Consider the following 23,235-nt stretch of genomic DNA (forward strand, 5'->3'; position numbering starts at 1 on the left):
CTCACAAGCTCCCGAGTGGAGCTTGCCATGCTGTTGATCCAGAGCACAGCTTCGGTGGTGGGTTGAATGAGAATGGCCCCCATAGGCTCATATATTTGAGACTAGCCTACAGTTGGTCAGGAGGTCTATCACTAGGTCACAGCATTCCCAGTTAGCTCTTTTTCTCTGCCGTGAGCTTGTGGCTCAGACGTAAGCTCTCAGTTACTGCTCGAGTGCCCTGTCATGCCAGCCTGCTGCCATGATGGTCATAAACTCTAATCCTGGGAAACTAAGCAAGCCCCAACCCCCCAATAAACTCTTTTATAAGTTGCCTTGGTTTCAGTGTCTCTTTACAGCCACAGAAAAAGAAATGAAGACAGCTTCCAAGTAGCAAGGGGCAAGATAGGGTAAAGCGGAGAGAGGGGTGGAGACATAAGGGAAGAGTTTCAGGAGAGGTCAGACGCTGCTGAGGCACACCTCATCTTCACGGTCGTCTCTGCAAGTCTGCCTTAGTTTAGTTGAAGGCCTGGCCCAGCCACATACAGGAAAAGGACTACCTCATACCCTTCCGTTCCATCTAGGAAGAAGCCCTACCTCTGGGGTGGCCTTGTCATAGAACAAGTTCCTCAGGAGGTCAGGGATGGCAGGTGAGCTCTCTAGCATCCTTGGCCTTACTCCAGGCCCTGCCCTTAAAGGACTGACCTTCCCTTCCCCCAGCAGCAGGTTCTAGGCATGAGCAATAGCCTGCCACCCCACCCCTAACCTGGTCCAATGAACCCTGCCATTTCCCCCTAATGCAGGAGTTAATTTACCCCACTTTCTACAGCAGGCAAAGCTCAGGTCATTTGTCTAATCCCTTATAACTAAGAGTCTGCCCTTCCCTCCCAGTGCATTAAACCATAAACCACACACCTTTGGAACGAGAAGCCTCAGGATAAGATTAAGATGACAGGTCAGAAAGCTAAAGGGTAATGATGATTGGCAAGTGACACTTCAAAGGCCAGAAGCTACACTGTGGTGTTCTAGCTCCAGGTTCCTTTGTAGTACAAGCAGCAGCTCCTGTGAGTTCGCTGCCAGGCACAGGTGTGGACCCAGGGGATAAAGCACATGGTCCAGCAGAGACCGGACTCAAGAACCAACGGATGGAAGGGTAGTTGGCTGTCATGGCAATGGGTGGAAGGACACACAGGGAAGCCTCAACTCAGCAGACCTGCCCACCTGTCCATACTGAAGGGAAAATGTCATACTCTTCCTTTGATGAACAGTTGTTGGAGGGATATTTGTAGGCTGAGTAAAGAAATATCAAATGGTGAGTCGGCCGGGGACTACAGTGAATTGGGAATCTCTGCTCAGTTAAAGCTACCTTTACAACCTGCTCCAAGAGGTCTGGCAATCTCTTTTTAAAGAAAAATCAAACACCAACACTACATAACTCTTTTTTGTTTTTAAGCAAGCCAAGTGACCATTAGTCTGCTCCTCGGTGACCACGCCATCTTTCCTTGTACCTGCCGAAAGAACGAAGTGGTCAATTCGTGTGATATGCTGGCCACATGTGGTACTTTCCACCACAATGCCAATGAATGGGTCTGGACTCTTCATCACACGAACGCCACCACAAGTCACTGTGGTTGTTTCTGCTTTGGATCTCCTGTAAAGTGTAATAGGTGTCATAATTACTGTGTCAACTAGTTTAGCCAACAGCTTAAGAGAACAGGCTGCTTTTAGGCAAATACTCATTTGATAGTGGCTTGGTCTCTGCTTCTACTGTACGTATCCCTGTCATTTCTTTACTTGCTCAACCCCTAAGACATTAATTTAAGCATGGGAATTTTTTTTCCTAACACAGGACTTTTGCAGAGATTAAAATCATACAGAATTCATCAGAATATTGTACACAAGGTCTTAGAAAAAGAAATGACTAGCAGGGGCTGGAGAGATGGCTCTGAGGATAAGAGCATGTACAATTCTTTGGAACGCTTGAGTCTGGTTCCCATACACATGTGCCACATCTCACATTTATGCATACTTTTTTTTTTAATCTGAAAGAAAAGTTCATCACTATGGAGATTTAGACCTCCTTTTTATAAAGCATGTGTTTCTACATCCACAGCTGTCTGTAAAGTAAAACCGTGAACGGCATGACCTGAACTGGGACAGAGGTTGCCCTGCATCCTGTGCCCTTCTGTGATATTAGCATTTCCTTTCCTTTGCAGCAGCACTCCTTCTAGAATATAAATACCACCCAGCTCTTTGCTTTGGCTGAACCAATCTAGTTCTAGCTTTGCAAGCAATGCCCGACAGGAAGCTGTGTATCCGATGCCACTGCAAACCCTCATCAGCAGGTTCTAGAGCTGCTCAGCACCAAAGACCCTTTGGGTTCCCCTCTAATCTTTTTTAAAGGTTTATTATTTATACACCATTCTGTCTGCATGTATGCCTACAGGCTAGAAGAGGGCACCAGATCTCATTACAGATGGTTATGAGCCACGATGTGGTTGCTGGGAATTGAACTCAGGACAGTCAGTGCTCTTAACCGCTGAGCCATCTCTCCAGCCCTTCCCCCCTTTTAAATTAATTTTTATTTATATGAGTACTCTGTAGCTGTCTTCAGACACACTAGGAGAGGGCATCAGATTCCATTATAGATGGTTGTGAGCCACCATGTGATTGCTGGAAATTGAATTCAGACCTCTGGAAGAGCAGTGTGCTTAACCACTGGGCCATCTCTCCAGCCACCCCACCCCTCCCCCCACCCCCAATTTTTAAATACAACCAATCCTGGCAGCTGCTGGGGTTTGTTGCCTTACTTTCTGTTATTTTGTCTCACCTCCCCCACAACCCCAGCCATGGGAGCTGAAGACCAAACCCAGGGCCTTGCCCTTGCTAGGCAAGCACTCTCCCACTGAGCTAAATCCCCAACTCCACTGCCTTCTTTCTAAGCTGCTTCCCTCTGTGTTTACCAACTCCACAGGTGAGCTCGCCCAGCCCTATGGCTCTGAAGTTACTACCCAAACATGGACTCTAGCATGTCTACCTTTATGAGACCCAATCCAATTTCCAGACAGAGAGCAAGTACTTCAACTGCCTCCTCTCTCCTCTCCACAGCTCTCCTCGGGTGTTGAGTGGACATCGAGTTGCAACACATCCAAAAAATTACCTTTCTCCCAAAACTTCCCTTTTCACAGCCTTCCAAGCTGAGGACACGTCTAGAACTCTGGTTGCCCAAGTCTGTAACCTTGGAGGAGAAAAAACAAATGCAGAGTCTGACTCATAAGGCCAGTTACCCCAAAACAGAGGTGACCCCATGTACTGGGACTCATTAGAATGGTTTTCAAAAACAGGCCTAAAGTTAAATCGTTTTAAATCTGAAATTTGAATTAATGACACTTTAATTAAAAACCAAAACCAAAACCAAAAACATGTTGAGCTAAAGAGACAGATGGCTCAGTGGTTAAGAGCACTGTGTGTGTTCTTCCAGAGGGCCTGGGTTCAATTCCCAGCACCTACACAGCAACTCTCGACTGTCTGTAACTCCAGGATGTGACAAACCCACACAAGCATACATGTAGGCAAACACCAATGCACATAAAATAAAATAAATTAGTAATAAATAAACACACACACAGTTAGAAAAAAATTGTCACTTTTTACAAGCTGAAAACCAGATTTGACTTAATACATTTTCAGGGATCTTGGCCAAGTCTTGCAATCTTTAGCAGAATGATATCATAGTACCAGGTGCCAGCAGTAGGGTTATAAACTCTTTAAGTACACTTATCTACAGTTTTACGAAGAAACAGCCAAAGTCTAGTCCTTAAGGTATGAGTCACCCAATCTCTTGACCTATGAAGGACAGAATCACCTGAGTTTTGTGGTGGGCAAGCTATGGAGAAACCAGAAGAAGTTTCTCTTTTTTGAGTCAGGATCTCACCAGGTACCCCTGGTTGTCCTAAAACTCTATAGACCAGGTTGGCCTTGAACTCATAGAGATCCACCTGGCTCTGCCTCCCAAGTGCTGGGATCATGACGTGTCCCACCATACCCAGCTTCCTGGTTTAAATATTCCAGGTTGCTGTCAATTTAATAAAAGCCTATGACAGGCGGACCCACAGATATTTGGTTTTACTGGTGTATGAAGGTAGAGGAATGTATAAGGGATAAGACAGATACTTTAATTTTATAGGATGTAATGGTAGAGGAGAGTGAGAGATAAGATAGGTAATTTTAAAAATAAATTACTTAGTAATAAGAAACTAGACATAATACATTTTCCATATGCTACAAAACCAAGCAGACAATGGAAGACAAAAGAAAGGTTCACCTCTAAGGAGAGTAACACTTTCCACTATAGGATAGGCTGCCTCCCCAGACAATTAGCCTCACAGCTCTGACATGGTGCATACTCATGTGGAAAAACTTGTCAAGCTTTGCCAGGAGATGAAAACATACCATGTCCTAATTAGCTAATTATAAAGCATGAGCATTTTGGAAAAGAACTCATACAATCTGGCCATTGTTTTGCTAAACTTCTGCACATTGTAGACTTCCTCAGCCCGTAGCTATAGTTCTTGCTTGATGTCTTAAAGTGGATGCACTGTGACTCTTCTCAAGGCTGAGGTGAATGCTAGTCATCAAAGTCTGGGATGTCGTCATAGGAGTAACCCCGGTAGCCTTTGGATGCATAGTAGGCGATGCGCAAATGGTAAAATCCTGGCAGGAACACCAAGATGCCAATGATGAGGACAGGAACAGCTCGGTCTGCCCCCTGGTGGCAGAAGGAAAACATTAGTCCCACCAAGTCACGCCTTTACGTGCCTTTACGTCTCTCAGCATAAATCGTCACCTCCTCTTTATTTTCTTATCTTTCCATGTTAGAGATCAAATCAGAGATGCTGGGCATGTTAGGCAAGTACTACTCTCCCAATTTCTTCCTGATTAAAAACTAAGCAATAAATCCAAAATTATAAAAAAGAACTATTTTTATTCAGGTATTAGGCTTATTTCCTTCTGCTCTTTCAAGCTGTGTGCTTATGCACCCGTGTTTTGGTCAGTACATACTATTGTGGTCTACAAGCGTGCATGCAGATGTGTGCCAAAGGTTGACTTCAAGTGACTTCCTCAACAGCTCTCCACCTTATTTTAAATATATATGTATGGGTATGTTTTGGTCACTTTTCTATTGCAAAGAGAAATCATGACCAACACAATTTATAAAAGTTTTTTTTTGTTTTTGTTTTTGTTTTTTTCCGGAGCTGGGGACCGAACCCAGGGCCTTGCGCTTGCTAGGCAAGCACTCTACCACTGAGCTATATCCCCAACCCCTATAGAAGAGTTTATTGAAGGCTGGCTTACAGTTTCTGAGGGTTAGAGTTCATGATCATCATGGTGGGGAAAATGGCAGGACACTGGAACAGTAGCTACGTGCTTACATCTGACCCATAAACATAAGGCACAGAAAAATAGAGCCAACCCTTCTAATCCTTCCTAAACAGTACACCAACTGTGGGCCAATCACTCAAATACTTGAGCCCATGGAGGCTCTTCTCACACAAACCGTATTTCACTCCTTGGTTCCTACAGGCTAAGAGCTGTACCATGATGCAAAGAATTAGTTCAACTTCAAAAGTCCCTATTTGTTCAGTCTCAACAGTTGACAAGTCTAAAGACTCTTCGGAGACTGATAGTCTCAGAAGACTTGCCCACCTCCTACAACTGTAAGCCCCAAGTTAATAACTGAAAAGACATGTTTTGCCTATACTTACGTCTATGCACCACAACTGTGCCTAACTCCTACAGAGGCAGTGGATGCCCTGGAATTGGACTTACAGACAGTTGTGAGTAGCCACGTGGGTGCTGAAAATGAACCTAGTCCCCTGGAAGAGCAGCCAGTGTTTTTAACCACAGAGCTGTCCCTTTAGCCCCAAGATTTACTTTAATTATGTTGTGTATGTGCCCCTAAGCACAGGTTCCAAAAGAGGTCAGAGGCTTTAAGTTGCCCTGGAACTGGAGTTATAGGCAGTGGTGAGCCATCCAACTTAAGTTACAGTAGGTCTGGATCCTCTGCAAGAACAGAACAGGCTCTTAACAGTGACGCCATCTTTCCAGCTCCTTAGTCTTATCTCTTACTCATCCCATCTCTCGCTGAGTCTCTCACTGGAGCTCACCAATTTGTCCAGAATGGCTTGGCCAGCCAGCTCTGGGGATCTGCTTGTCTGCTTTCCCCCTGCAGCAGCCAGCTCTGGGGATCTGCCTGTCTGCTTTCCCCCTGCAGCAGCCAGCTCTGGGGATCTGCCTGTCTGCTTCCCCCCTGCAGCAGCCAGCTCTGGGGATCTGCCTGTCTGCTTCCCCCCTGCAGCAGCCAGCTCTGGGGATCTGCCTGTCTGCTTCCCCCCTGCAGCAGCCAGCTCTGGGGATCTGCCTGTCTGCTCCCCCCCCTGCCGGGCTACAGATGCATGTCAACACATCTAGCTTTGTATGTGGGTGCTGGGAATCAGAATCCAGGTCCTTAAGCACTTTCTTGGTGAGCAATCTCCCTATCACTTTTTTCAAGTTCTTAGTTGTAAACATAGCATCCTCTGTCCTGTCTCTAAGGACTGGATAATATTACTTAAGCAGCAATTGGGTGTGGTGACACACACTTCTAGTCCCAGCACTCTGTAGGCAGAGACAGGAGGATCTCTAAATTCAAGGCCAGCCTGGTCTATATAGTGAATTTAAGGACAGCCAAGACTATGTAGAGAGACCCTGTCTTAAAAAACAAAAATAGGGCTGGAGAGGTGGCTCAGTGGTTAAGAGCACTGACTGCTCTTCCAGAGGTCCTGAGTTCAATTTCCCACATGGTGGCTCACAACCATTTATAATGAGGCCTATCTATACTGCTTAGGGTAACTCCATAAGAGCACTGACTGCTCTTCCAGAGGTCCTGAGTTCAATTTCCCACATGGTGGCTCACAACCATTTATAATGAGGCCTATCTATACTGCTTAGGGTAACTCCCCCCACCCCCAAACAGGGTTTCTTTGTGTAGCCCTGACTGTCCTGGAACTCAGAGATCCATTTGCCTCTGCCTTCTGAGTGATGGGATTAAAGGGGTGTGTACCGTCATGCCCAGCCTACTTAGGATAATTTAAGACACAGGATATATAAGCATCACACAAGGGAAAGCACTACCAAGCACACTGAGGTTTTGAATACTGAAACTCAACAGAACTCTTACCAAACCAATGGAAAGAGGAACCCACTTACACAAGCCATACTGCCTCGCCCCAAGCATGGGTCAGCACGTGCATACTTCAGTAACACTACAACCCCGGCATGCTACTCCAGTTACAGCCATGTACTAGTCTGGAAGCCCAAACCCAGGCAAAGCTGCATTATTCTAAACGATCTCAGAAATTTTGCCTGCTTACTTACAAGTACCCACCTTCTAAGAATTATAGGAACATTTCTCAAAGGCGGAAAAAACAAAACCAAAACCCATGCACGCCTTCTCATCAGAGAACAAACTATCTGTGATGATTGTTTTTCTCCTAGTGGAATCCACTGTGCCTTCCGGCTCACCTCTGAAAGACCCATGACATACTGTCACACGCCCATTGGCTTACCCCTTTGCTGATGTAGCCCGACAGCAGGAGAGAGCCTATGATTATGAGAAAGGTGCCAATCAAGAACAGCACGGTGGCGAGGGCTATGGCCTTGTAAGGGATCTTAGGAGGGCTTTTTTTAAACTGGAAAAGAGAGAGAAAAACAGAAATGATGAACACTGAGAAGAGACCAGGCCTAAAGTACTTTAATGCAGGGAGGGTAAGTGAACGCCAAGGTGAGGCTGCAAGTGTCTGGTACGTCCACGGCACAGCACTGGGACACAGAGCAGGCGCACGAGCAGGTGAGGCTTCTGCTATTCCACGGACCCCTCCTCACAAACAAGGAAACCCCTCTAAAATGACTTTGTCACCTCGTTGCTGAACATGTATTTACTAAGAGTATATGCATGGAAGCTTGTACTAACCTGTGGAGATTTAAAAGCACCATGCTATGCAGACATGAAAAATCTTCTGGAATTGAAGGTGACTTAGCTTATAGTCAGTCAAAAGTTCAGAAACAGAATTTTAGCTCTCTTTTCTGTCTTCCTTTTTAAAGATTCATTTTACTTTTAATTATGTGTGGGTATATATAATATATATGTGAGGGCAGATCCTGTTCAGGCCAGAGGAACTGGATCCTCCAAGAGCTGGAGTTACAGGCGGTGTAAACCACATGACGTCTTCTGCAAGAATGGTACTTGTAAGCCAGAGAGATGGCTCCAGGTCAGAGCGCCTGACTTCCAGACCACCTGAGTTCAATTCCTAGCACCAACATGGTGACTCACAACAGTCTGTAACTCCAGTGTCTGAGGATCTGATACCCTCTTCTAGCTTCTTCGGGTACTGCATGCACACAGTACACAGACAAAAATGCAGGCAAAACATCATATACTTAAAACAATGAATTGGGGCTGGAGCGATGGTTCAGAGGTTAAGAGCACTGACTGCTCTTCCAGAGGACCTGAGTTCAATTCCTGGCAACCACATGGTGGCTCATAATCATCTAAAATGAGATCTGGCGCCCTCTTCTGGTATATAGGTGTACATGCAAGCAGAATGCTATATACATAATAAATAAATCTTTTTGGAAAAAAAAAACCCAATGAATTTTTTTTTTTTTTTAATTATAAGGAGTGTGGGAAACATGGAGCAATGGCTCGGTGAACAACAACTTCTCTTGCAGAAGACCCAGGTTTGGCTCCCAGCAGCCATTGTGCTCATAACCATTTGGATCTCCAGTTCCAGGAGACTGGATGCCCTCTTTGGGCCTCCTCATGCACCAGGTACATACATGGTACACATGAAAGCAAAACACTCATACACATAACACATAAATATGATATTAATTTTATTATAGTATTCATATTTATTTTATATATGTAACATCTATATATCTATATGCTACATAATTAATAAAACAAATATTAAAGACAGCAGAACAATATATGCTCTTAACTGCTGAGCCACCACTAAAACCTAAATTTCAGCTTTCCCAAGCATGCATTATGAATAAATTCAGCTCAAGGTTAAGATTCAGAGATTAAGGCTGAAATACAGTGTAGACATGTTATGAAAATGTTACAGTGAACCCCAATATTAGTACAAATAAGACAGGCTAATAACACTTAGGAACTTAGGGACAAACCTTCTAAGGTTCAGCTCATTACTTAATCTGACATTAAGGGTTTAGAAGCTCCCAGAGCTACTCTCCCCTCTTCAAATACACACAAAGAATTATTGATCTGTTTATATTTAAAAGAATGGACTCCTTCCTGTGGCTTCATTCTGGGCTCAGACGTCCCCTAGACTATGTTATCCTCAGGGACAGTGGGAAAAGGAGATGCTTACCCTACTTAAAAATGGTCAGAAGAGGACACAAACTTACTTGTTTTAATTCCCGTTTGCCATAAAGAATATCTGTAACTGCATCTCATAATGTCAGGGAAGAATTTTCTGGATGAATTAAATAAAATCTACAGCTACATGACTTTAACATTTCAACCGAAACTAAAAATGGATAGTCCCTATTTGAAACTGCCCTGCCAAGGTCCCTTCTCCAAGTTGGGGCTCAAAAGATCTTAGTGATAAGCTTGTTTCTTACTGGTCCAGATAAGAGTTAATAAAGCTAAATTTTTAAAATTGATTGATTGACTGATCATGTTACCTGAAGGTCAATGTAGCCATCGTCTGTGCTGGAAAGCCTTGAATATTTCACTTTACTACTGGGGATTCCAGTTGCCAGGTTGGTACGAGACGGCATCATAACACAGTGACACAGCTAGTCTGAAAGGGAAAGACTTATTGTCCATAGCAGTAATAGAACACAGGAAAGGATGTCCGATGCCATTCTGTGCTGCCGTGCTATATATCACACAAGGCAGCTTAGGCTTCACCGCTCTTACCATGACCTGATACTTCCTGGACACACTAAGCATGCTTCCTTCATGTATCTGGCTTGACTTCACACAAAGACATCAAAAGCCTTTCGCAAAGAATCAGGCTCTGTTTAATTTGCTACCAATGTTTCCTGCCTAATTTCCCAAAGTCATATGGAGGTGAGTGAAGACTTGATTCCAACTTTCACATTTTCAACCCCTCCCTTACAGCATTGCCTGCCCCTTAACTTTCCTCAGGAGCATAAATTCACAGCAACTCTTTTTTTTTTTTCCCCGGAGCTGGGGACCGAACCCAGGGCCTTGCACTTGCTAGGCAAGTGCTCTACCACTGAGCCAAATCCCCAACCCTAGGAGCATAAATTCAAATAACATTTGTTTGTTATGAAGGGGGTTGGGGGTGGATAGAGAACGGTGGACACTCACATCAGCATTGTGTCTACTTCTAGGTGTGGTATCATTCTATGTACAAACGAGCCACAAAATCTTATCCATGTAGGTAACTTACTGGCTATCAATACCACACCAGACATTCCAGAGCCACCTGCCTCTCTCTGCTCCCATCCCAAGCATGAAACAAGTGATTTTACATTCCACATCATGTAGCTCCTGAAAAAATGGATTTAAAAGTCTGTTTTACTCAAACTATTCAAAGCCGACAGCCATAATACAACCACAACTACTGCATTATTTGAGAATAGGTAAAATTTAAAAGCAATGACATTAACATTTTAAAAGTTTGAAATTGAAGCTCAGTACTTCAGTAGGTGACTGTAATCCCAGACATTCTCCCCTACCGCAAATGAAACGTGTGGATTCTTTACGAAGTCATAAAACTATGTAAACAGAACAGACTATTTTAATTGCAAAGGTAATTGAATTCTAAACGCAAAAACCCATCTTTTAGAAGAATACTAAGTATTTCAATAGCCTGGCCTTCACTGGTGTGGTATTTTGCACATCTCCGTAATGGCGTGTGATACTTATTCGATCTTGATGAGGTGCTAGACACTGCTCTCACAGTCGACCTAAAGTAACTAGCATGCAGAAACTGGTGCCAAATGTTTCTGCGTTTTTGTTAATTACATCCTAGTTCAGAAGATTATTAAAAAGGAGCAACGGGAATTCATTTACATTTCTAAAAGTTAAGTACTAACTAGGTTTTTGGTGTTGTCATCTCATCTCATGTTTAATTCCTCATACCTGAAAATTCAAGCTACCAATAAACGGGAGTTTCGAAGCATTAAACCATGCCGGATTAGTAATTCAGATTATAAAGTTTTGTGTTTTCCACTTATAAATTCGCATCAAAACAAAAATGTTACTGAACGACAACAAAATGGGAAGATTTGTTTTTCTTAGCAAGGGATTCTAAAGTGGAGTTATCACAAAGTAAATGACAATTTAAGAAAAATCAGCCCAAGTTTCTACTACACTTTTTAATCGGCCCCACCGCGATCTCTGCCCACCCTCCCGACCCCACAAGCACCTGCGCGTGGCGCTGTGGACAACCTCCCGTCGGCCTCCGCCTTCGTCGCCCACGGTCAGGACCCACGTAAAATAACTGGCTCTGGGAAGCAGCCTCAGTGCCAGGGCCAGGTCTCGCCGCTGGCTTCCGGGAGCGCGCTCCCGCCCCCTACCCGCGCTGCGCGCCCCGTTCTCCGTTAGGCGGGCTCGCACGGCTCGCTCAACAGCCAACGACTGACTGTACGAAGGCCAGCCCGGCGGAAGTGGTGTGACGGATAGAGGCGCACCGGAAGTGGCGTCACCAGGAAATTATGTCATCGAATCCCGCTTCCAGGGCGCATGGCTGGAGAGCTTCATTGCTGTCATTTTAATGTTTGGAAGGGTTTATGTAGCGCTGACTGTCCTCGAACTCAAGAGGTCTGCCTGGGACTAAAGGCGAATGGCACCACGCTCAACGGGGTAGCGCTTTTATCTTGTTCTGGTGACCCGGACCTGCTGCCTCCATAGGGTGGGTGGGCGCGTACTTAGGGTCTCACCCATTGGGATCAAGCCCACAGCAAAACTGTTAAATCAGGTTCTCGTCCAGACCTCATGGCCAAGCCTGTGCACAGCGGAGTCCCCGGGATCCAAAGGGGTGGGCAAGGAATACATACCAGGAATCTTGCCTTGCCCTAGACACCCCTATGCTGACACTGGTTGGCACTCACTAATTAGCGTTCTTGCAGCCCCAAATCCTTGCTTCCCTACCTGATTATTTGTCTACTAGGCACAATTGAGTTCTAGCATACGTCCATGTGAAACAGTGACCAGCCTTGATAAAGCATTTCCATCATTCCAGAGGTCTATGAAAGGAGTATTTGCAGCCTACCTACTACTTCTTTCCATACTTAACTGACTCAAAGAATTGAAAGTTGTAGCTAACCAATAACCTCCTATAACAGTCAAAGCTGTAGTCTACATACTGTCAAACATAAAACACAATGGAAAAAATGAATTTGGGGACTATGGAGAGCTTAGTGTTTAAAAACCATCAAGTGTGGCCTCTGGGAGCAGAGCATTCAGACACTATATTAACCATGGTTTGAGAGCCTGCTAGAATAAAGCAAAAACACAGAAGATGGTTCCCCACACCAAGCCAGGTTTAATACACGCACGCTCACCCACACCTGCAAAATACATGCACACATAAAAACTGAAAGGGGAGGAGGGGTGATTTGGACGAGCAATGCTCACAGCATAAAGGTGTTTGTCACCAAGCTTGAAGAACTGTTCAATCCCTGGAAGCCATGTTGTAGGGGTATACCAATTCCTATAAATTGTCCTGATCTCCACATGAGGCTCACACATACACAGAAAATACAAAGCATTCAAGTATTCTTTAGTGTGTAGCATATCAAAACCACAGGGCCTTTTTAAACCCTTCACGGTTGGATCAAGTATCCACAAAGTTTATGCCTTTTATTTATTGATATAGACACACATACACACACACACAGCCAATAAAGTTGCATTTTAAAAGAGCTACATCCCAAATAAGACTACCAGAAAAAATTTGTACAACTTAATTTTAGTATACTAAAGCTAAACATTTTTACTGCCCTCTCCATGATGGAAAACAGAAACCCATTTATATAACAGAGTAACTATTCAGCAGCTATGGCACAAAGAAGGCACCACTCTTGACTTTTCAAATTCAGTTAACTTTATTTAAATTGAAAAATATTTCTTAAAACTGCATTTAGCGTCAAGACCATTTATGAAAATCACCAGTATTTGTAAGGCAGAGACATTTATGTTAACAAAACCAGTTTTTATTTTGCAGCTTATTCTGTAAGCAAATTATGGAGAATGGAGAGGAAAAAAAAGGTTATTTACAGAAGATATCTACATTTTATTTTAATATTTAAGAATACTCAGGTACAAACTTGGTGACAGAAAAGACCTCAGAACACGCTGGCATCTCAGAAGCGATCCTCAAAGGTTTAGTTTTCTCAATTTCTAGCAAAGCCTAAGATCCTTCTTCATCTTCGATCTTGGGAGCCAAATAATACTTTAAGTGTCCCATGTCAGCAATTTTATACTCTACAACTGAAAGACAGGAAAAATTCAGTACCGAGTATTATAAATACCATACTACAAAACAATGTTCAAAACAATGTTGGTTATCTTACCAAGGGGTACATCTGCAGACATACTGAGTGTTACTGTAGGAGACAGTGGAGTGGCTTTTGTGAAAAAGTTCAGGTACCTCAGAGCAAAAGTTAGCTGAACTGGCTCATTCATCTCTATGGATACCTAAAAAGGAAAACAGGCTCACTTTAGACATCATCAAAAACTCATACTACTAGTTCATGATATACACTACAAAACAAAACTGTTAGGAAAACCTTGCCTAAAGAAAAATAAAAACATGTTTAGCTCATCAATCCTGTAGAACCATACCCCAAGCAATCAAGACAAAGGAGAAAGCTGTTCCTAGTCAGACTTCACACACTGATCTGTTGCAAAGAATGCATGAAGGAAAACGACACAAAAACCACTTCTAAAAACAAAAATAACCAACAGTTGAATGCAAGCTAAGGGATATGTAAACCAATTTTCATTGTATGAGTATCAATTTTATTCAAGTCCCAATTCTTCAAACTTCTCAAATAAAGAATATGTAGATACTGAAGTTATTTCTTTGGTTGTGGAAATGCTTGCATTTCAGACAAATACTGATAGATTGAATGTCTTGAGAAGTGAGGAGCTGAAGTTCACAGGGAAGTAGACATAATTCAGCAGAGTAAGGTTAAGAACTAGCTCTCTGAGTTGTGTATATATCTATCTATGCTCTAATTCTCGTACTTACATTTACTTTAAGTTTGTGCAGAGGACAAGAAAGTAACATCTTCTATTTACCTTACATACTTTGTGGTAAGCACTCTGAATCTCACCATATTAACCCTAAAATCTCACTTAGTTCAGACTTTGATGCTAAGGCTCAGTAGCAAAACTTAAAAGTGTAACCATGAAATATACATCTGATTCCTGAGAAAGCCTTGAGTCAGGGCTACTTAGGAATTAAGAGACCTAGTGTGTTCTGCTTGAAGGAGGGCTGGCCAAGCATCTTCCCTTGCCATCCCAATTTCTTCCCCATTTTTTGAGATCCATTTCCTGCAAGGTAGACTTTAAACTGAGAATCATCCTGTTGTTGCTTTGAGTGTCACAGTTATGAGTTTGAGCCACCATGCCCAGCTTCCTCTAGGCACATAAAATGTCAGAGTATTCAATGCAACTCTTTCCGAGTTGCATGAAGTCTTATTTCCTTTGGTACTGTGAATATTATTATTATTATTGTATTGAGTACTGTTGCCTGTAGCTAGGCCTAAATTACAACCTAACTTTGCTCAGTCTGCTTTTGCACTATTAAATGAACTAGTAATTGAACCTACAACACATAAAAGCTATTAGAGGAGCTACATGATCCCAAGACTTTTACACCCCCAACCATTCCGTTCACTTGCTAATCCTCACTTATTTGTCAAGAGTATTTCCAGGAAGCAAAAGGTTGTACACTTAGCTTTCCAAATCCTGTCTGTAAAAGCTTATCTGGCATCATCTGAGTTCCAAGCCAGCTTGGTCTACTCAGAACGCCATCTCAAAATGAAAGAATGAATAAACAAACAGAAGCCAAGGCTTAACAGCTAAGACGGCAATCCTGCTGCAGACACAGTCAGCTGGACGACACCTCTTGCTACTTACAGCTTCCTCTTCTTTATCAACATTGCTTGTCTGGGACAACTTAATGTTCCCATTGCCAAGCTCCCCACTCGCAGAAAACTTCACCCCGTCCTTTGCACAGGAGATCACCACAGCATCTCCAATATGACTAAGGTCCCGGCATATACGTGCAAATTCACCAGATGGCATCTTTACTACGCAGCTGTACTCCTGTTCCTGTAAATGCAAGGTTAAAGGTCAGTCTAGAAAAGAGGAAGACTCAGCTTCATGTTCTCAAGTTTCAGCACCTTAACCAGAACTCAGAACACAAGACTTCTGATGTCTTTACAACTCAATCAAGTTTAGGCTATTGTGGTCTAGTGAAATGGCAAACACCACAACTCCACTTTAGAACATGCATCGGCTGGTATCACAGCTTGGTAAAACACACCATTAGAAACAAGATACTCACTGGGATTCCAAGTTGCTCAACATCTAAGTCCATTAACTTCATCTCATAGTCTGAAACTTTCTCTTGATCTACCAAAAGAAATCCAAGTGTTACTGAAGCACATGTTCATATCTATGTTGTAAATTTTACCACAACCCTGTTGTTTTTAATTGTGAGAAACAGAAACAGCACACTTTAATTTCTGTAGCAACTGAGTTTTAAGGGTGTAACTTACTTGGTGCTTCAAATACTAGTGCTAAGGTATCAGCATTATCTTCAGCCCTTAATGTAATGATGTCTTCATTACCAGCACATTTTAGAATTTTGGACATGCTAGAAAAAAAAAAAAAAAAAAGGACACAGGGCTTATCAACATCATGTCTCCACATTTACATTTTTAAATTTATATTTCACATTCACGATTGGAGAATTGTTAGAGAGGATAAGGGTACCCCGAACCCTCTCAGAGGTTAAGCAAATTATCGGGTATGTGATCCTTAAAAATCGATTTAGTAAAATGCACTAAAAGCCAACATTCAAGAACACATCCTTTTTAGTGGGGTGTCCTTGGTTTTCAGCGTACCGGAGAGTGTGCCCTATCGCGTCTGGCCTTTTCATAAATGTTTCAAAATGTATACACGTGACACTAATCCATATATCTGTAGCAAAATAAGTCACATATTGTCCTTGAAATGTATACAGGAGGCACTAACCCAGGTAGTCGTAGCAAAGTTAAAAGCTAAAACTGAGATTTTCCTGCAAATCCATGACGCGCAGTGAGATTCTAGAAGTCAAGAAAAGGCCTATCGTCACTCTAAGACTCTTAAGCCGACAGTCCCTTTTCACCAGAACTCGTTTATTAGGCGCTAAAATCGGCCAGACAAAGCTGCAGGCTCTTAATGAGCACAGCTCGGAAGCACGCATTTTCCCGCTGACTCCCGCTTTGTGGCTTTGGCGCCGGAAAAAAAGTAGGCGCGACAGCCAGCGCGGGCTTTTCGGAACCGCGCGCTTTGGTGGGTGATGTCCCCGGCACCACAGGCCAATCAGAAAGCGCGGACGGCCATGCCAGCCAATGCGAGTGCAGGAACACAGCCCCGCCAAGAGCCGAAGCGGGAGGGATGGGGCCCAGCTCCCGCCACCCGCTCACCTGGTGAGGTTCACGCCCATGGCCAGGTTGCGATCGCAGCGGTATGTGTCGAAGCCTTCGGAGCGCAAAGTAAGCTGCACTAAGGAGACGTGAGACGAATCCATGCTCTGTAGGTTCACGCCGCCCGAACTGATGTCCCAGCAGGCCTCATTGATGAGGTCTTTGAGGGCCTCCAGCACCTTCTTCAGGATGGAGCCCTGGATCAGGCGTGCCTCAAACATGGTGGCGGAGTTGCGACGTCTAGATGAGAGCTACCGTAAGGGGAGCGAGGTCTTGCTGACAAGGTACCCCGACTCACGATGCAGAAGTGGCGTGAAGACCAGGAGGGACGATAATCAGCCACCTGCGCCCGCAACCGTCTAATGCCGCGGCTTCCTAGGCGCGCGCTCTTTCAGTGCGCGAGGTTGTGGCGTCACAGCGCTGACCCACCCACCTCTCCTCTAGAACCAATCGTATCCGTGGTTTGAGCAAGGCCCGCCCCCCCGCGTATACAGAGGCGGAGCTGTGCCGTAAGAGCGTGGGAGGCGAGGGGCATCACGGGGTTCGCGTAGGCTGTCGTCACCGCCGGTGTTGGAGGGCGCTTAGGCTGTGGTTTCCATGTTCCTTAGGAAGTTTCTGCGCCACGGAAATGAAAGCCACTTGCAGTGCGCGGCGGCCTGCCTTGAAGAGGGAGACTGTAGTTCCTTCAAACACTGTGGAGTGCGTTTCTTTTACTACTGTGTAAAAAATATGCTGCAAAATATTGAGTAATAAAGAGGCCATCTTATCTGAACACCCCCCAATTTCATAACACTTATCTGGGTGCTTCGCTCTGAACTTTCCTCCCTAAAGATTAAAAAAAAAAATGCCTCTTAACGCGAACGCTTCCGCAAAGATATATAGTTCATGTGTACCACGTAATTAGTTTCCTGTATGGTTGGTTCTCTTTTATATTTCTAAAGGTAGATATTAGTATTTTCATCTTAGTTTTAGGCTGAACCCTTAGTTTCAAGATGAACCCAAGCCTGAGCCCCATCTTGAAAATATTAGCTGTTGCAGGTGAAGCGTCTTTCATATGCCCCTGGGCTGCAGCATTTTGTTCTACTAAAACTTCTTTTTCCTATTGATTATGAGGATGGAGAAGAACTGAATGTAGGTAATGGGCATCATTTACAAAAGGATATAAATGATTTCTATTTCTAATGCTTTTTCTCTTGGTTTTGGTGGTAGATAAAATATATTTGATAGTGGAAGTGTAAAACTTTAGTGTGAAACTTCCAGCTTCCATTTGGAATGCCTCTTCTAACTGTAGACAACAACTTTTGGTGTGTGATGTTTTATTTATTTGCATTTTTTTTTTTTTTTACTAATAAGGCATATAAAATTTCAGAAAGTTAAAAGAATTGTTATAGCTGGTAAGAGTGTTTTACAGCTAATTCCAGCACATGGGAAGGCTGAGGTGGGAGGGCCTAGATTTAAACTCAGCTTGGACTATCTACCAAGACTGACACAAAGGGGGAAAAAGGAATGGTTTACATATGAAAATATTAACCACATATCATGTGTATTTATTCTTCCCTTATTCACAGCATTTCTCTTTAGCTTGTCTTGTTTGGTTTTTCTTTTCCTGGCTTGGGGATTTAGGCAGGACATTGTATAACAACTCTTATCATTGAGCCATAGCCTAAGCCTGTTAGGAGTCCCCTTAATTTTTTGAGGCTTGCTTCAAACTCACTCTGTTATCCATGCTGGCCTTGAACTCACAATTTGATGCCACAGCCTCTGAAGAAGCTGGGATTCTAGGGCTGTGGCATCCAGCCTAACTCATTTATTTTATCAAGTCTAGAATACTCTTGACCATTCTGATGCCAAATGTCAGTTTTCCCTACACTGTTCACTCCATCTGGCATGTGGTATTAGGGGTATCTGTGTTATCAGACTTTAGATATATTCAGTGTTTGTTTGTTTGTTTGTTTGTTTTGAGATAAGAGCCTCTTATGTTCCCTGGCTGTACTGGAGTTTGCTTGGACCAGGCTGGCAAATTTGACTTTTTAAAATTTATGTGCATGAATGTTTTGTCTGCATGCATATCTGTGTACTATGTGCTTGCCTATTGCCCCTAGGGGCAGAAGGCAGCATTGGATCTCCCAGGAGAGGAGTTACATAGGGTTGTGAGTTACCACACAGGTGCTGGAAACTGAGCTCCAGATTCTCTGCAGGAGAAGCTCGTGTGCTCTTAACCACTGAGCCATCTCTCTAGCCCAGCATTTTTTTTTTATCAGTTTATAAGAAGCATCATTATTTCCTGCAGCACAAAAGAGGGAAACTCTCTAATTGCCATGCAGTGCTTTATTACATGCAATTTTGATATTGTATAGTTAAGAATAAAAATGGTTATGGGCTGGAGAGATGGCTCAGTGGTTAAGAGCACTCGCTGCTCTTCCAAAGGTCCTGAGTTCAATTCCCAGTACTTGCATGGCAGCTCACAACTGTGTGATGCTGTCTTCTGGTGTGCAGATGTAGGTGCAGAAAAGTACCTGTTTCTATATAAACACATAAATAAATCATTGGGCTGGAGAGATGGCTCAGCGGTTAAGAATACTAACTGCTCTTCCAGAGGACCTGAATTCAAATCCCAGCAACCACATGGTGGCTCACAACCATCTGTAAAGGGATCTTCTGGTGTGTCTGAAGACAGCTGCAGTGTACTCATATAAATCAAAATAAATAAATCTTTTAAATATTGAATAAATTTTTTTAAATAAAAAACCCAGAAAACCCCACTATTATACTTTCAGGCTCTCTACCCCCACCCCTTAATCATATATTGCCCTTGTGGGTATCTTTTAAGAAAAACCTGGGAGCTAGGGGTATATCAGGCTCCTGGAAGCATGCATTTCTTGGCATCAGCATTATTGTCTGGGTGTGGTGGCTGTATATGGGATGGATCCCCAAGTGGGGCAGGCTCTGGATGGCCTTTCCTTCAGTCTGTGCTCTAAACTTCGTCTCCATATCTCCTCCTGCGCGTATTTTTGTTCCCCCTTCTAAGAAGGACTGACGCATCCACTCTTTGGTCTTCCTTCCTCTTGAGCTTCATATGGTCTGTGAACTGTATCTTGGGTATTCTGAGCTTTTGGGATTATTGCTTTATTAATATTTATATGTGGTACATGAGTGCTTCAGCACATGTGTGGAGGTCAGAGGAAAACATGCAAGAGTCAGCTCCGTTCTTCCACTGTGGATCGCAGGATAGCACTCAGGTTGCCCAGATTAGTGGTAAGTCCCTTTGCCTACTACGCTGTCTTGACAGCCTGAGTAATTCCTTCACACATCAAAGGTGACATAGGGCTGGGCTTGCAGCTCAGTGTTACTGTGTGGTTAGGACCTTGGGTTAGATACCCAATACCACAGCACAAACAAAAATAAAAACCTATAATATAGCTACAAAAATTGAGAGAATTTTCTTGTGTTTCTTAAAATCTCGTCTCCTTTGCAAACCATAGAATGTGTTCTTTCCTAACAACAATATACATCTTCTGTTGCTCTGTCTCAGTGCTGGGGCTTACATAATATTTTCTTTAATGCCTAGACACAAAGTAGTCATTTTAGAGACTTTTTTTTTTGAATGCTGGGAACTGATGTCAGGACTTCAGAAAAGCTAAACGGAAGCCCGCCTCTGAGCCCCCCCCAGCCTCCTGAAGACACTTTAAATGGCAGATGAACTCCATTGGGCATGCTGCCTGCAGTGCCCATGAATTTACTGAAACAGGTACTTACAGCTAGCTATGTATTAGCTGTAGAAAGCCTGTCTACGGAGGTAGCATTTTACCAGAGAAGCTAGCTGTTTGGGAGTGGAAGAAAGAGCACTGTAGTAGAGAGCAGAATGATTAAAATGGTAGCCATTGGGGCTGGGGATGTAGCTCATACACACACAAGTCTCCAGGTTCCATCCCCAGAAACGCACGAGAGAAAGAGAGGACAAGACCGAAGAGTGTGGTAAGAAAAGGTGCGCTCAGTGTCATGTGGTAAACCCCAAAGGTTGACACGGCTGAAACATAATGAACAGGTGGAGACCGATCAGGTGAGGTTGCAGAGCCAGGCAGGGACAGATCACACAGGACTGTGCTGGTCCTTTGTAAGTGCAAGGCAATGTTAAAACAGACCCCTGCACTTTAAATACAGGGTCTCGCTGTAGGTCAGGCTGCCCTGGAACTTGTTACATAGCATAGGGTAGCCTCAAACTTAGGACCCTTCTACAACATGTCTCTGGCATGGTCCAGTTTACATTTTCAGGGAATCTTTAACATTTAGGAATGAAATAAATGAATTATGCATATTTTATCTGGTGCCTGGTGAAACTTTTAGAACACATCAATGGAATCTTCCCAGTAACAATTCTTCAAACTCCAGATGAAGGGCTCAAGTTTAAGTTAGGTGCGATAACGTAAGTTGGTAATGAAGTACATAAAGGAAAAGAGTGGTTATTACATACTGGTTTATTGATTTACTTTGTGAAAACACTGCCTGTACAGCTTGTTGCCAAACATAACATCACCTCGCTACAGAATCAGAATGACATGGACAGGGGATAAGGCAATTGAAAAATCTCAGCCCCAAAATGCTTGTTGTCCCTAGCAATCTGACCACAAAAGCTTACACTTGCCAACTGTAACACATGTACTTGAAAAGCAAAAAGCTAATTGTGATGCATGCTTCGTGGAAGACATTTGCTTACTTGCCTACTCACCCCATCTCATTTTAAAATACAAAATGAGGGCTGGAGAGATGGCTCAGCAGGTAAGAGCACTGACTGTTCCAGAGGACTTGAGTTCAAATCCCACAAACCACATGGTGGCTCATAGCCATCTGTAATGAGATCTGATGCCCTCTTCTGGTGTGTCTGAAGACAGCTACAGTGCAGCTACAGTGTACTTATATATAATAAATAAATCTTTAAAAAAAAAACCCAAAACTTTAAAAAATAAAATATAAAATGAGAATGCAAAATGGACTTGGAACTGAAGTATTTTTGGTCTTTGTTTTATTTATTTATTTATTTTAACACTTTATTTATTTTTTTATATATATTTATTTATTCTGCCTGCAGGCCAGAAGAGGGCGTTAGATCTGATTATAGATGGTTGTGAGCCACCATGTGGTTGCTGGGACTTGAACTCAGGACCACTGGAAGAGCAGTCAGTTCTCTTAACCTCTGAGCCATCTCTCCAACCCTTTATTTTGTTTTCAAGACAGGGTTTTTCTACGTAGCCCTGCCTGTCCTGGAACTCACTGTGTAGACTAGACTGGCTTTGAACTCAAAGATGCATGTGTCTCTGCCTCCCAAGTGCTGGGACCAACAGTGCACTCCCACGGCCGCTCAGGACTGAAGTCTTTCAGGAGCTATCTTGGCTTTGGTCGACCAGTGAATATATCTCTGTTCCACTTCTGGTGCAGGAGTACTTATTCCTGAGAGATTCCCTTGACAGCAATTCTGGCTTTAGGGAGGATGAGGGAAGAGGAGTATGAGGTAGTCCCTGGCTACAAGACAAGTTTGCAGCTATGTGAGACCTTCTTAAAACAACTGAGAAGCAGGGGTGAGCTGTGGTTGAGGATGTCAAATTACATTCAAATGAATGTAAATTCAGTAAGAAAATATTTTGTAAATCCTATGACATCTTGTTGCATGGGCTTCTAACATAAAACACTTCATAAGACATGAATATTTTAAAACTTGGGGTTGGGATTTAGCTCAGTGGTTTTCTAAAGGTCCTGGGTTCGGTCCCCAGCTCGAAAAAAAAAAAAAAAAAAAAAAAAAAAAAAACTCCAGGTTGGGGAATTAAAAAAGGGGGAGAGCGCGTGCCAAAAAACAGAAAAGCCCTGGGGTTGGTCCCCCAGACCAAAAAAAAAAAAAAAAAAAAAAAAAAAACCAAACTTGGTGAACACACCAGGTTTTTTGACATTAACTCAAACTTTTTGCTTTTTGTTTTGTTTTTTAATTAGAAGCAGGTTCTTAATGGAGCCAAGACTGGCCTGGAACTCACTATGTATTCCAGAATGGCCTTAGGCATGCAATAATTCCCCTGTCTCAGCTTCCTGAGTGCCAGGATTATTATAGGCATGAGCAACCTGGCTTAAGATGGTTCTGTCGGAGCCTTAGATTTGGGTTAGGCATCTGTTCTGAGTCCAAGAAACCAAACCAGTGCAGCTTTGCTTGGTTATCAATGGTCCTATAGCCAATGAACCGGTAAAGCTGTGAACAGTTATCTAGTTCAACTAGTCAATTGCTAGTTGCTTGACTAAATTGTAGCCACCTAAATTGTTTCTGAATTCACAGGTATGGTTTTCTGAAAAAGCTCTCTGATTGCATTGTTGGCCCCAAATCTCAGAACCTTGGTTCTGGGAGCTGATGGAATCTCGAGTGGCATTCTGTATTCTTTGCTTAAAAAAATCCTACTGAAGGATTCGTGTTAAAAAAAAAAAGTTTTGACTATTTTTTTAGTACTGGAATGGGACACAGGATCTCCAGCAAGCTCA

At 43.2% G+C, this 23,235-nt stretch overlaps 2 protein-coding genes across 6 annotated transcripts in view; both read right to left on the reverse strand.

Annotated features, from left to right (window-relative positions):
- The window catches only part of Tmem230 (transmembrane protein 230), a 49,274-nt gene extending 37,591 nt beyond the window's left edge, over positions 1–11,683 (reverse strand). The window contains exons 1-5 of one of the 5 annotated variants that reach the window (XM_032904264.1): positions 11,445–11,683; positions 10,464–10,564; positions 9,727–9,845; positions 7,584–7,706; positions 3,137–3,214 (exon numbers count right to left, since the gene is read on the reverse strand). In XM_032904264.1, coding sequence (XP_032760155.1) covers positions 3,137–3,214; positions 7,584–7,706; positions 9,727–9,825 — 300 coding nt within the window. In that variant the 5' untranslated portion in view covers positions 9,826–9,845; positions 10,464–10,564; positions 11,445–11,683. Of the gene's footprint in view, positions 1–2,735; positions 3,215–3,605; positions 4,745–7,583; positions 7,707–9,726; positions 9,846–10,463; positions 10,565–11,444 lie in introns of those variants that run through there. The other 4 variants (XM_032904259.1, XM_032904262.1, XM_032904261.1 and 1 more) reach the window with 4 other exon arrangements.
- A 1,418-nt stretch (positions 11,684–13,101) lies between these two features.
- Pcna (proliferating cell nuclear antigen) lies at positions 13,102–17,115 on the reverse strand. The gene is made up of 6 exons (XM_032904265.1): positions 16,723–17,115; positions 15,811–15,908; positions 15,597–15,664; positions 15,167–15,361; positions 13,594–13,717; positions 13,102–13,510 (listed from the first exon to the last, which is right to left on the reverse strand). The coding sequence occupies exons 1-6, from the start codon at positions 16,941–16,943 to the stop codon at positions 13,431–13,433; spliced, it is 786 nt and encodes a 261-aa protein (XP_032760156.1). The 5' UTR covers positions 16,944–17,115; the 3' UTR covers positions 13,102–13,430.
- Between the last annotated feature and the right edge of the window lie 6,120 nt (positions 17,116–23,235).

Source organism: Rattus rattus, chromosome 5, assembly GCF_011064425.1.
Source record: "Rattus rattus isolate New Zealand chromosome 5, Rrattus_CSIRO_v1, whole genome shotgun sequence".
NCBI classification, from domain to species: Eukaryota; Metazoa; Chordata; class Mammalia; order Rodentia; family Muridae; genus Rattus; species Rattus rattus.

Bases quoted from the DNA above. Each gene is read 5' to 3' on its own strand.
- Pcna (XM_032904265.1), bottom strand. From the start codon at position 16,943: ATGTTTGAGGCACGCCTGATCCAGGGCTCCATCCTGAAGAAGGTGCTG. The intron at 15,909-16,722 runs GTGAGCGGGTGG...TTTTTTTTCTAG, and splicing joins ATGGGCGTGAACCTCACCAG to CATGTCCAAAATTCTAAAAT. The intron at 15,665-15,810 runs GTAAGTTACACC...TTCTTTTGGTAG, and splicing joins ACTAGTATTTGAAGCACCAA to ATCAAGAGAAAGTTTCAGAC.